A 12,563-nucleotide genomic window follows, 5' to 3' on the forward strand; every position below is an offset into this window, starting at 1 on the left:
TGGCTTTTTTTTTTTTTTTTTTTTTTGTGTTATCAGGTTTCTTGTATCTTTACAATGTGTGCCAGCAAGTCCTTTTTTGTAGTATGGTTATGGGGATTACAGTTGTGTGTGTGGGCATTATCTCTTCCCTTCCTCCCCCAACTTCCAGCTGCTGGTTAAAGGGCCACTGCTTATCAGAGTGACACAGCTTTATTTCTGGGTCTAATAAATTTTAAAATTATTAAATGTCAGATTGTACAAGATTTTTTATTATTATTCATTTATTTGTGCTTCAACAGGACATTTCCTAGTAACAAGTCATTACTAAAGTAGGTATTTTTTCATTATAATATTAGGAAAAGTGAGTTGATTATTAAAAAAGGAAAAAAAAATAGGTGTCCCTGTTAGTATATTTTGGTTTTTTACCAGTTTCACATAGACAGGAACACCGTATATGTAGGTTCTAAAGCAACTGGGTTTTTTGTTTTTTTCATTTTTCTTCAGTAGGCATTTTGTCAGCAGTGCCAGTCAGATGAAACTTGGGTTTGTTGCAAAGTTAAAAGATGCAGGTGTGTTAGCTGCAGGGTAGAGGTCTGTCTTCTTCTGAGCTTCAGCCGCTAGAGGGGGTGTGAACCACCCTCTCCATATAACTGAGGCTTGTGCTAGCTGACAGAAACATCTCTTCAGGCTTGTGTGATTGCTGGTTGTTGTGGAAACGTATTTTCTTAAGGTGTCTAATTTCATAATCTTCTTTTGTTGTTGTTGTTATTTCTCAAGTGAGGCAAGTTGTAAGGATAATTATTTAGAAATATTTATATAATTTAATCATCTGAGTAACTTTTCTTTGCAGGTGATCTTGTGAATTAGTGTACCATCAATGATGGCAGAACATCCACCATTACTGGATACCACTTCAATTATAAGTAGTGAAATCCCTCTTCTGACTTCCCCTATTGTTAGTGGGGATGGAGCACAACAGGTAAGGAAATTTCAGTATCTTTTTTTTTCTTTCCAACACATCACTGACATGTTGACATTATAAAAGATAATTATCTTTCATCTGGAATACATTTGTGCAGATTTAGGCATACATGTATGTTAGAGATTGAGGTGAAGGCAGAGCTGGTGCAGAGAAGAGATTTGTAAGGAGGATGAAGCAGAAAACCTGTGTTGTGGAAGAACTTCTTCATGGAAGAATTGGACCAAACAGCTGCCAACTTGTCAAGCTATGATTGCATCTTAGTTTGGAAGTTATGTGTTTATATTACTGCATTATCTTATTAAGGCAAATAAACCTTTCCCTATGGTAGAAGACAGTAGCTGGAGCACCACATGTGCTAATAACTATGATCTCCAGACTGTTACTTGCTTACAGCTGGGTAACTTGAATGGTGGGACTTGATTTTATATGCTAGTGTCTGCCTGGCCACTTCTTGAATTTGTATTCTCAATGGCAGTGCAACCATCTAGTGCATCAGCTGCTCCACTCAGATTTGTATCACTTGTTCATGATGTGCTTTGTCCCATCATTCAGATCTTTAAAAAACATTGTAGTCCTTGTCTGCCCCCTTTTCAGCCACTGCAGTAGGTGACCAGTGGATGGCTGCAAAATTCAAGACTGGCACTTGGTCCAGTTTTCAGTCTACCTTGGGGCCTATGCGCTGTCTGTGTTTCATCAGTTTCTGCATTATTCAAAAGAGTGTCAAAAGCCTTGCTGAAGTCATTATAAACATTAGTTATGCTCTCCCCTCATTCACCAAGCTAGTAGTTTCACTGTAGGAGGCCATCCAGGTTTGTATGGTATGATACTGACTACCCCAAGTGACCTTTTTTGTCTTTAATGCATTTAGAAATGACTTCTAGAAAACTTTGTTCACTCATCTTCCCAGAGCTAAAGGTGATCTTGACTAGCTTCTAGCTCCCTGGTTCCCCCTCCTTGCCCTTTTTTGAGGATTGCATTCACATTTGCTTTCTTCTTGTCCTTGGGAACTTCCCCTGTTCATAACCTTTCAAACATAGTTGAGATTGAGTTACTTGTTCTGCCCTCCATAAAAGTAAGACTGTCAGGCTGTACTGTCAAACTTACACTGTAATCATGCAGGATTTTGAGTCACATGTGAGTTTAAATGTTCTTTTGGATATACGTTTTCTTTAAATGTTGTATCTTTCTCCTGCCAAGTAAGATTAAAACTGGAAAACAAACAAAGTATTTCTTCAAAGAAATTAATCTGTGGGGGTTCATGTTAATCTTCTAGTGGAAAAAAAAAAACATATATGCTGTTGTTGTCCTTTTTTATTTAAAACAAAAGACTGCTTATTACAACTACTGTCTAAAGTGGGACCGGTAGTAATCATGTGTTTTAAGAAAAGAGAATTTTCATTGGGCATTAGTCATCAATAAGGAAAGTAATTTTCTTTTCTTTCCCCATTTTATGATAACTTGTCTCCTGTTCTGTATTTCACAATGTTGAATGAAAGTTGCAACTTTCATTCTCTGTCCTTCCTTCACATCTGATACAAGATTCATGAAGAGTTAGTAAGTGCATTTGTTCAGTGGCAGGAAACCTCAATGGAAGCCCTTTTTGCATCTGGTGATTCAACAGCCATCAGTACTTTGAAATATGGGAAGTCCAGAATTGCAGGGACTGTATTCTGTGTCAAGGTTAAGACTTAGGCTGCAGAAAGGTCAGGCAGTTGTTTATTTATTTATGGCAGTCTTAAAATGATTTAAGTTTGTTTTGTATGGTACTCATGAGAGGGGTAGATACTCCATTTCAAAGTATGATGTATTCAAGTACAAAACACTGTAGTGTTGAGCCTTTTTCATATTTTCAAAAATATTTTAAACTTGAATATTAGTTCATTGTATTCCTTTGTTTTCCCTTGAAATTTGGAACTATAAGAAAGGAGAAGATTTTTGTCTTTATGATGGAGTTACTAATTTTTCTGTAAGTCTCTTTACTTACAGTACTCCTGTACTGTACTCACTACACATTTTGTAGTGATTACTTCCTTGATGTATGAAAAGTACTTCTCAAGTTCCTTTCATAACAACATTGGTATTGAATTGCAAAAATTATAATTTAACTTGTAGAGCTGACAAAGCTTGTTTCCTGCAATCAAAATTCAGTGCTGTTTTGTCCATGTAAAAAAATGGATATTTTCTTCTATATTTATAGTGTATAAGTTGGTCTGTAGCTGGACTAATTAGTCTTAGTTCTGACTGAAAATGTACTGAAAACTAGTCAAAAATTTGTTAATTATGTATTTTGCTTCTGAAAACAAGTAGAAAATTCTTTACTTAACTATTTTGTTTCTATGTTGGTATTTTCTGTGTTAGACTAGCTAACTGTATACTAAACTTGAAAGTTTTTGTTCAGCTGTAAAACATCTGAGGATTTTGAAATCAATTTACCCCTTCTTACATTTTATCAGAATTAACTCTTGCAATTATGGTGACTTAGATTGTTTATACTGCATAATTGAGTTACTAGGTGGATAGACACAATTCCATACTTTCCTGGAACAGTTCATATCTTCAAGATAATCTGTTTCAAATACTTGAAGTTCTGCTAGCAGTGTAAATGTGAAATAGCAGTACAAATATTTGAACATGTTAAGATGAAAGGTCATATGCTTCAAATAGCGGAAGTGTCTGATCAGGTTAAAGCTGTAACTTTCCACCATGTTTTAAAACAAAACAATCCACAAAGGTTAGAGGAATTGTGAGTGTTCAGTCAGAAAACACAGGGAACTTAAGCTGTGTTTGTGTGTCACTCAGTGCTGTTGTGGGAGATTGCCTGGTTCTCTATCACATAGAACAAGGGACTACTGTTAGTTCCATAGGATAAAACCCATGGAAAGAAAAAGCAAAGACCAAGCCCACTGACTCCTCCTCCTCCTCTGTTAAGCACAGAAGTACTGCTTGCTTTTACACCTTCCTATCACTGTGTTCAGCATGAGGGGATAGTGTACTTCTTATGTCTTGGTGGTGAGTAGGGTTGCAGATGGAGAAAAGAGCAGATCTATAGGAGTTGATAGAAACCAAGTTAAACTGGGAAAACATGTTATGAGGACACAAGTGCGTGGGGGCTTTTCCCATAAGGGTAACTAGTGCAGTGATGCTTTAGTGATTAATGCTGAGGCTGGTCAGGAAGGATGTGCTTGATGATGTGAGTTCTGATTTGGTGGAAGGAGAGGAAAAGGAGAGGCAAGAGTTCAAGCTACTTTAACTCACTGATGTTAAATTGTTTTGGAAAGTTGCTACAGCACCCAGTGCTATTCCAAAACAAATCAGTAAATTGCTGACAAAAGTATGCAGCAGGACTGGAGTTCTGGACCCTCACAGTACCTTCCCACTAAGGCTAGCAGTTGCAAGGTGAGTCATTCCTATATCACCTATGTGTCCTTTATTACCAGAAAATATTGATAGCACTCTCAAAGTAGCCCAATACCTGTTAACCATTTCCTTTTCTCTGGGGAATGGGACGTAGTGTTTGACCTTTAGTTGACTTCATTTCTTGGCAAGATATAGGGATAAAGTAATACTTCTAGCTTGAGAGGTTGGTCACTTATCCTCCAAATTTTATTGAGAAGTTTAGATGTTGGGTGGGTTTTCTACAAATCCCACTCTGTGTGTATATATGTGTAGTGTGAGTATGTCGTGTGTGGCTTTAAGTAGATATCTAACATCAAATCTGCAAGTTAGTGTTTCTAAAACCAATTTCTTCTTTAAATATTTAAACTTCTGATATTAAAGCTGTTATTATTAACCTGTTATCATAGGAGGATATTTTCAGTCAGCAGAGTAATAGATGACTATAATACAAATTAAGTAATCCCTTTTTTGGTTTTCAGATTTGTTTACATATGTGGCATTACAGCAAAAATATAATGGTGAAGATAGTGTTGGAAAATATAAATCTAGACTAGACTGCTAAATGAGTTTCCTAGATTTTTGTTCTGGCACTTCTGCTTCTGAAAACCATATGGTACATTATCAAGTTCCAGCTTGCTTTGGTTTTGCCTTGCTGCTGAAAATCAAGCCTAGAACTGCAATATGTTTCATGATCTTTTCCTCAAGAAGAAAAAAAATTCATGTTGAAAGTTGTTTAACAACATATGGTGTTATAACTGTTCTCACTTTCCATCACTTTCCATATTGTACTGTTTTACTTTCTTTTGTCTGTGCTTTGGTTTCACAGAACACAGAGTATGTGCATGGCTGCTCCTGTCATTCTTGACTGAGTTGGTTTTGGTTTTTTTGGTTTTGTTTTGTTTGGAGTTTGTTTGGTTGATTGAGTTTTGTTTTGTTTTGTTGTTGTTTGCTTTTTTATTTTTTTACTTCCCTTTTGGCTCTATTGAATTAGCAGATATGTCTAACTTCTCATTTTGGAGGTTCATTGAAGTTTGTTTTAGTCGACAATTATTCTTCCCTTCTTCAGTAATTTCATAGCACTGAAGCACAGCAGAAATGTGGTCAGTGGAGCCATTGGAACTCTCAGGCATGCAGTGCTTCAGTTTCAGCTTATGGAAGCTCATTATCAAGCTGTATTTTCCCCCAGGATTGATTAGTACTTTTGTGTAGCAACCATCACTGCAAAATACATAATCAAACTTATATGAGACATTCTGTACACAGAAAAATATTTTCCATGGAAGTTTTTTTTCCATGGTTGTTGGCTATGATTAAAAAAAAACAACAAAAAAACAAAAATAAAAAACCCACAAAAAAGACCAAAACAAAAAACACAAACAAAAGCTAAAAAATATGAATTTTGATGATATAGGGGATGTAGAGTTAGTAGATCCTTCCTCTGTCTGAGTTAATCATGTTTTTTATTTAGGAAGGGTGACATTTTTTCTTACTTAAGTATAAAATTTCTTTTTTTGCCTTAGAGATCAGAATTTTTTCCAGTTTATTTAAACTGTATCCTTGATTGCAGATGCATTGGAAGCTTTCTTTAAATTTCCTAGAAGAAGCCATCATCCTCAGCAGAAAGTGAGGATTCAAAATTCTTTGATGTATAGTAATGTATGAATACTATGCTGTTTTTGTTGAGAAGAAAGCAGTGCCAGACTTATTGCACAATTTATACTACCATTCAGATGTGTTTATTTTAATATTTTTCTGTTTCAAAATAAATGTGGAAACAAAAGTGAAGGCTGTGGAGTTCATAGACCTTTCTGCTTCTATTTGGTATGAAAAATTGTGGAATGAAGCATCCTCATAAAACTTTACAGTAATCATCCTTTCTCTCTAAAAGGTCTGTTTTCATGTGCATGATATGAATCCTAGATTAATTTTGGTCTCTGATACAGTAGATTCCTCCCAAGATACTTGAGGCATTCAGCCCCTCTTGAATTAATCTTTTCTGAAACTGACATTTGGGAGAATTGGATGACACATGAAAATTGAATTGCAAGTCAGTTAGTCACTGTAGGTTGCTAATACAGTCAGTGGGGAAAAATAAGCATGTCCAGAAGATGATCTCTTTCATGGTGTACAAAGGTCACTAAAAATCTGTACTTTTTTTTCCCCTCTCTCTTTTTTTATGAGGTGAGAAGGTACAAATTGCCTGGAGCTGTAAGCATTGAGGTAGCTTGGTTTTTCTATGCAGTGTGTTGCAGATGGGTCTGGTTGCTGGGTCTATGTGCTTGTCTGTCAGCAAGGTTTGGAAGGGTATAGTTATGCCTGAGCAGTGTCCAGGACTCAGACATGTCCCCATCCCTCCCCTTCTCTGTGCCGTGGGACACTTAATGCTGAGTAAGCCATGACTGAATGCCAGACTCCAAGACATACAAAGTCTGCCCAAGTGCTTACCCATATTTGCTCAAAAGACAGCTCTTGTAATCTCTCTGTAAGTTTTGACAAAAATGTAACTACTTTGCAAAGTCATATTTTTGGCTACAGAAACTCCACTCTTAAAAGATGTGAAAATTACACACTTGGCAAATAAGTTACCTGAGGTACATCCTCTGCTAGCTGAAACCTGTTTATTTCCCTAGGAAGCATTTCTTCGTTTGGAAAGAAGATGGTGGTCTCAGTAAGAGGCTTTCTAGAGTTGTGGCCAAAGTCCCAAATCTGCCAGTATTTTAAAAGGCATGTGGACAATGCCCTTAAAAACACCTTGGTCATCCCTCAGTCAGGCAGGCAGTTGGACTAGAAGATCATCACAGGTCACTTCCAGCTGAAGTAGTTTGTTGTATTCTAATCCCTAGAGGCTGAGACTTTGCCATAACTGGGTAAAGTCCATGAGTACTCTGCATGTTACAGAATTGCACACTTTGTAGAGCAGCCAGAATGGCACTCTCTAAAAACAGATAGACTATAATTTATACATTATAGCAAAAAAATGGCAGTTGGCTTTATTTTTATTCCCTCTCTTTTTGAAGTACAGGATTAAATATGTGGGAAAGGATTGGGGTTGCAGAGATTTCTCCCAAGTCCTTGGTCTATTACCCACTAAGTCTTTCCAATCTGATCTAATTGAGATCTAATTTCTCTTCCAGCTCAAGTTTTGTATTGCCTCAGTGTTTTGACATACAGTGTTGCCCATATTTACACAAAACTGGGTATATAGGGTACTTTTTCAGGGTAAAAAAGACTTTAGACATTATATTGAAATTCTTAACATCTGATTTTTTTTAAATTAAATGCTCTTTTTAATCATTAGAAAACACTGTTCTTCCTTTGGTGCTTCCTTTCATACTCTATCTAGGGTAAAAAAGTTAAACACATCCATCAGTCTTAAATATTATGGGCTTTTAACTTGCAAACAGGAATCTGAGCTGTCAGAAGCAATGTTAGGAAATACAAAATTCTCTTCTAGTCCATAATATATTTTGACTGTTACAAATAGGCAGGTTGATCAGGGAAGATGCCTGCTGAGGGGACTAGCCCCTCTGAAGTATCAGCTGAAACCTTAGCCCTTGCTACCCGTTTGCAATGCACTGTGAGCTCTGTATGTCATCCATTTCACTTAGCCTTGTGAAACTGAATTCCTAGGGACTTCAAACAACAAATAATGAAATGAGAATGATCTGCTTGAAGTATTACAGTTTTTATTTTTAGAGGTTGATGTGCCTAAGCACTGGTCATGACCAGATGCCTCAGAAAGTTCCAGAGTTCAGTGACTGCCCCTAACACTGCTTCCTTCTGATTCCCTATAAACATGGATTAGCTTAAAACTTTGAAGCCCAAATGTTTGTCTGTTGCATTATGCAGATTCCTTGAAACACTGCTGTTATCCTTATGTTTATACTTTTGCTGATTTAAAGATATAATGGTATTATTTTAAGTAGCAAATTTTCTGTGCACTATCTGCTAACCACCTACTGTGTCAATGCTAATGAGACAGATTGGGTTTGCTGGAAATGAGACAAATATAAGGCAAGCTGTGAGAACTGAGAATGCAAAAGGGAAGAGACAAAGAAGTAAGTAGATCAAAATTAGAATTATTTCTTAATACTAAAGAGTCAGACAGGCACTTGTGGAATGTGCACTGATTGGCACTGTTATATGTGGACACTAATGAGCCTTGAACTTTTATCATTGACATTTAATGCAGAATGTAGCATTTCTCTTTTACTGGTTCTTCTCAAAAATCTTAGTATTTTTACAAAACAAGGTTAGAAATCATCTTTGCCTCCCCATTTCAGTGGTCAACCTTTTCAACTGTTCATCTTCCATGTGAAAAGAAAGGGGAGAAACACAAGTACAGTAAGAATTTTTAAAACTTTTCATAAATAAATTTGTTTTCTAGGAAAAAAAAAAATCACCAATTCTTGGATCTTTCCAGCCTGCCTTTCTACAAAAAGCAATGAAAGTTTATTGAGATCTATAGTTTTTGAATGCCAGTGCCAATGAACATCTTACCATCTTTCCAATCTCCCTGTTTCCAGTTGCTTCTAGGGATATTCTGTTGTCTTAGCACAATCAGTGGTATGATCAGTGACTGACAGTATTTTGTAGCAATGGTTAAAGTTTAAATATTTGCTGATTTTATTATCTGTCAGCTGCCTTTTAGAAAAATGATGCAGAGTTGCTTGATCTGTTCTCTGAGAATAGGGGCCTTAGAAGCATGCCACTGAAAAGATGGCTTCTTTCACTCACTTTTTCCAAACATGCAGCTGCTGTCTGTGTAAGCTGAAATAGTTTGGATTGTATTTGGTTTTTTCAAAATCCCAAGCATGTAAATTGCTATTGCAACATATTATGTAGCAATTAATTCCATATGGATTTCCTCCCTGGTCCTGAAACTGAAGATTTGTTAAAGCCCTTTACTACCCATATCTTTACTATGTTTCATGAAGAAAGTTTTAAACTCCATATCTAGAACAGTTAGATCCTTATAATCAATACTAGCAGATGCTAAGGTAGAGAATTGGGTAGTCATGGGAAACCTGTAAACTGGAATTTGCTCAAATAAATGCAGTGGAAAATAGAAGATTTAGAACTTTGATGTTTTAGTGTTGCATCGTGTTACTTGGACAAAGATCAAAGTCTATAGGATGCTTCTATTAATAATGGTGAGAAACTTGGTTTTGTCTGTTATTGATCCTAAAACCAGAAGATAATTTAAGGGAAAAAAGAAAATTCTAACATTTCCTTACAGATAACACAGAAATGTGTGCTGAGTCTGCTGTGAATTGGTGTGGTACAAAGCTTAATCTAAAGTTTGCAAAACTCTTTATTGGTTAGTAGCCAATGTACATGTGGAGAGAGGAAGCTTTTATTAAGTTTAGGAGAAGATGGGAGACAGAAAGATCTTTTGAATGATGACTTTAAGAAATAAGTACTTGGAAGTAATGCTTCATTACCATGAAATTCATAAGCCTTTGGCAATTTAAAATAATTTAAGGTACTGTTTTAATTAAGCTTTTTATTACCGATGTCAGGTGTTCCTGTTTAATAATCATATACTCTGTAGTACCTGTTACATAGATCTCCTGCGTTTTTCCATTTAAAATGTTTTTTAAGTGATGGTGGGATTGATTATGGAAAAGAGTAGCTCATAGCCTCATTAGTCTTGTTATGATATAAGCAGCAGATTTTGAGCATACAGTCAATGGAAAAACAACTTGTGCTGTGTTTGTAACTGACATCACCTTAGCTCGACCACAGATGTGATTCCATCTGGCAATTTCTGTGCTACTAATGAATAACAACACTCAAGTCTTGCAGTATTCTTTGATCCAGTAGCATGTAGGAACTTACAGATACTGTTGGACTAGCCCTACAAGTGGGGCCTCTGACATAGTGAGGTGACAAACCCACAGATCACAGTTAGTCAGTATGGGAGCCACAGCAGTGTTAATATCTTGAGTCTGTGTCTAGTTTTCCTCACTCACTGGGCCACACACTGTGGAGCCATGCCAGAAGTAATGATTTTCCTTGTAACAAAAGATGGGTGGAAAAAACATCTGTTTTGAAAACTGAAAGTAGTTATTTTTAATAATAAAATGACACTGGATATGAATAACTGATACTTTTTGCCTAGAAAGCTTTTACTTGATAAATAATTTCATGCTGATCAAATGTTAGAAATATGACTTGAAGTTAAAAGAAAGTTTCAATTTATTTTTTTTATACATAAAAGTGTCTGTCGTTGTACACTTCTTTATTGCCTTTGAAGATGTTAGATTAGATGTTAGTGATGTTAAATTTTTTATACCTTGGATGACATTTAATCCGTAATCTCATGTTATTGCCTTCCGAGTACCAAGACAATTTCAAAGCAGTTTTCTATATCTTGTCTGCCTGTGGGTTAGGACTTAAACCAGAGGTGCATAAGTGGTATTTGAAGTGATTTCTCACAAGAAGAGAGAGATGTTTGCTTTGCCCTGTGTAACTGTCTTTCTTCAGGTGAGGGTGTGCCAGTGATCCCCTGCTGTTGTTGGCATTAAAAACCACAGATGTGAGGTGGCCAGAAAACAGTATTAGATGTGTGTTCAGTTTAGCTCTGAAGTGGAGACTAATAGAGGGAAACCATCTCTTTCAGCTATTTGAAATGTCTTTAATATTTTTAAAAAGGTATTTCTGTCTATAGTATTATTTAGGGCAGACATATGTAAATTATAAAGCAAAGTTAAGAAACATACTTCTTTCTTTTTATGTCTCTTAGTGAATGCATGATATAAAGTAGCACAGTGTTTGAGAGAGTGCATTAGAATCCAGTTCATTATTTCTTTGCTGTTTCTTTTTATTGTTTTGCAAAGTATTTTTTTCCTCCTTTCTTTCTGGCTTACTTGAGAAATGAAGTCATAAACAGTATTGCAGATTATGAGGTCAGAAGTTGGTTCACTCTGAGTTGGTATATCCTATCTGGGAATCAGGAGGCTAAATTAAAAACACAGTTATAAAATGGTATATATTTGGAAGCTTTGTTCTCTTACACCCGAACCTTCTGTTGACTGACGTTAGATGATCCAGAAGCAGATGCTGCAGCAGCTATTTGTTGATTTAGTTGCTATGGTGACATGATACATTCATGTACAGCAGGAAGCTCACTGTACGTTGGCTAATTTGATAGGAAGGAAGGCTTGAGGTAGGTATTGCTGTGACTATATTGTTAATTGATCCTACCTTTCGCATCCTGCCTCCACATGCTTCGTGGATTCAGAGCTATAGAGGAAGGCAAAGGGGGGCTCTCCTGCGTGGCGTTCAGGTTAAGGTGCCCTGAGCAGGAGGGGGGGCAGTGTTCAACACATCACCGAAGATTACCTCGGTATTAAGTGAATGGAAGAGATTGGAGCAGCCGGAGTGGTGCCTGTTGAATCTTCCTTCATCCTTTGTCACTGTGGTAGCACCAGTTGAATGAGAGAAATAAAAGGATGCGAGCAACAGTAAGTCAAAGTGCTAAGGCTTTTGAAATGGCTTATGAGATAAAGCATGTCACTAATTAACATCTTGATTGGAACTATTAGTGGAGAAAAATGTAGTTGTTCTGAGTACATGCCCTAATGACAGAGCATAAATGTGGCTCTGCCTGGAAGTTGTGTTGTATTATATCCACCCTTTGCTAGAAATACACCCTTTTATAATCTTGTTGCGGACAGACTGTTAAAGATACAGTGTACATCTTACAGAGAGCTTGGCTGTATCACCCTCTTAACAGGTTCAGTGTTTTAAATTCTTTTGAGGTCAGAATGACCAAGAGTATTAGCTACGATGTTTTCCTAAATTTGAAAAATATTCAAAAATTAATCTACCTTTGTTCTTTTGGGTAAAAAAATCTTCTCATGAGTACTGCTGAGCTAATTTCAGTTGCAGTGTTTTTAGACAAACCACTGTTGTCTTTTTTTTCATACTGATTTCTATTAGCAGTGCATTTAAAAGTACGATTTTGTTGAAGTCTTTCATTTTTTGTGATTGCTGACAATCTTCTGCTACTGACTCAGCACCTATAACCAATATATGCTAAATATAGATGTTTTAAGATTAATAATAAACAAAACAAAAAAAAAAATAACCTGCACCTGAAACACTCTTCTCTTTCCTAGTAAAACATCTCAGAAAATAGTATTGTTTCTGCTAGTATAGAAATGCTTTGTGATTCTATTATCTTTGAATTGTGGTTTTC

The 12,563-nt window shown here is 36.3% G+C and overlaps 1 protein-coding gene across 4 annotated transcripts in view; it reads left to right on the plus strand.

The window, feature by feature from the left end:
- Window positions 1-12,563, plus strand: part of FNDC3A (fibronectin type III domain containing 3A) — a 110,756-nt gene that overhangs the window by 17,691 nt on the left and 80,502 nt on the right. For 2 of the 4 annotated variants that reach the window (XM_079318836.1, XM_079318835.1), the window contains exon 2: window positions 830-958. In XM_079318836.1, coding sequence (XP_079174962.1) covers window positions 857-958 — 102 coding nt within the window. In that variant the 5' untranslated portion in view covers window positions 830-856. Of the gene's footprint in view, window positions 1-825; window positions 959-12,563 lie in introns of those variants that run through there. The other 2 variants (XM_079318839.1, XM_079318837.1) reach the window with 2 other exon arrangements.

The sequence above is a fragment of the Erithacus rubecula genome (genome assembly GCF_903797595.1).
Source record: "Erithacus rubecula genome assembly, chromosome: 1".
Classification (NCBI taxonomy): Eukaryota; Metazoa; Chordata; class Aves; order Passeriformes; family Muscicapidae; genus Erithacus; species Erithacus rubecula.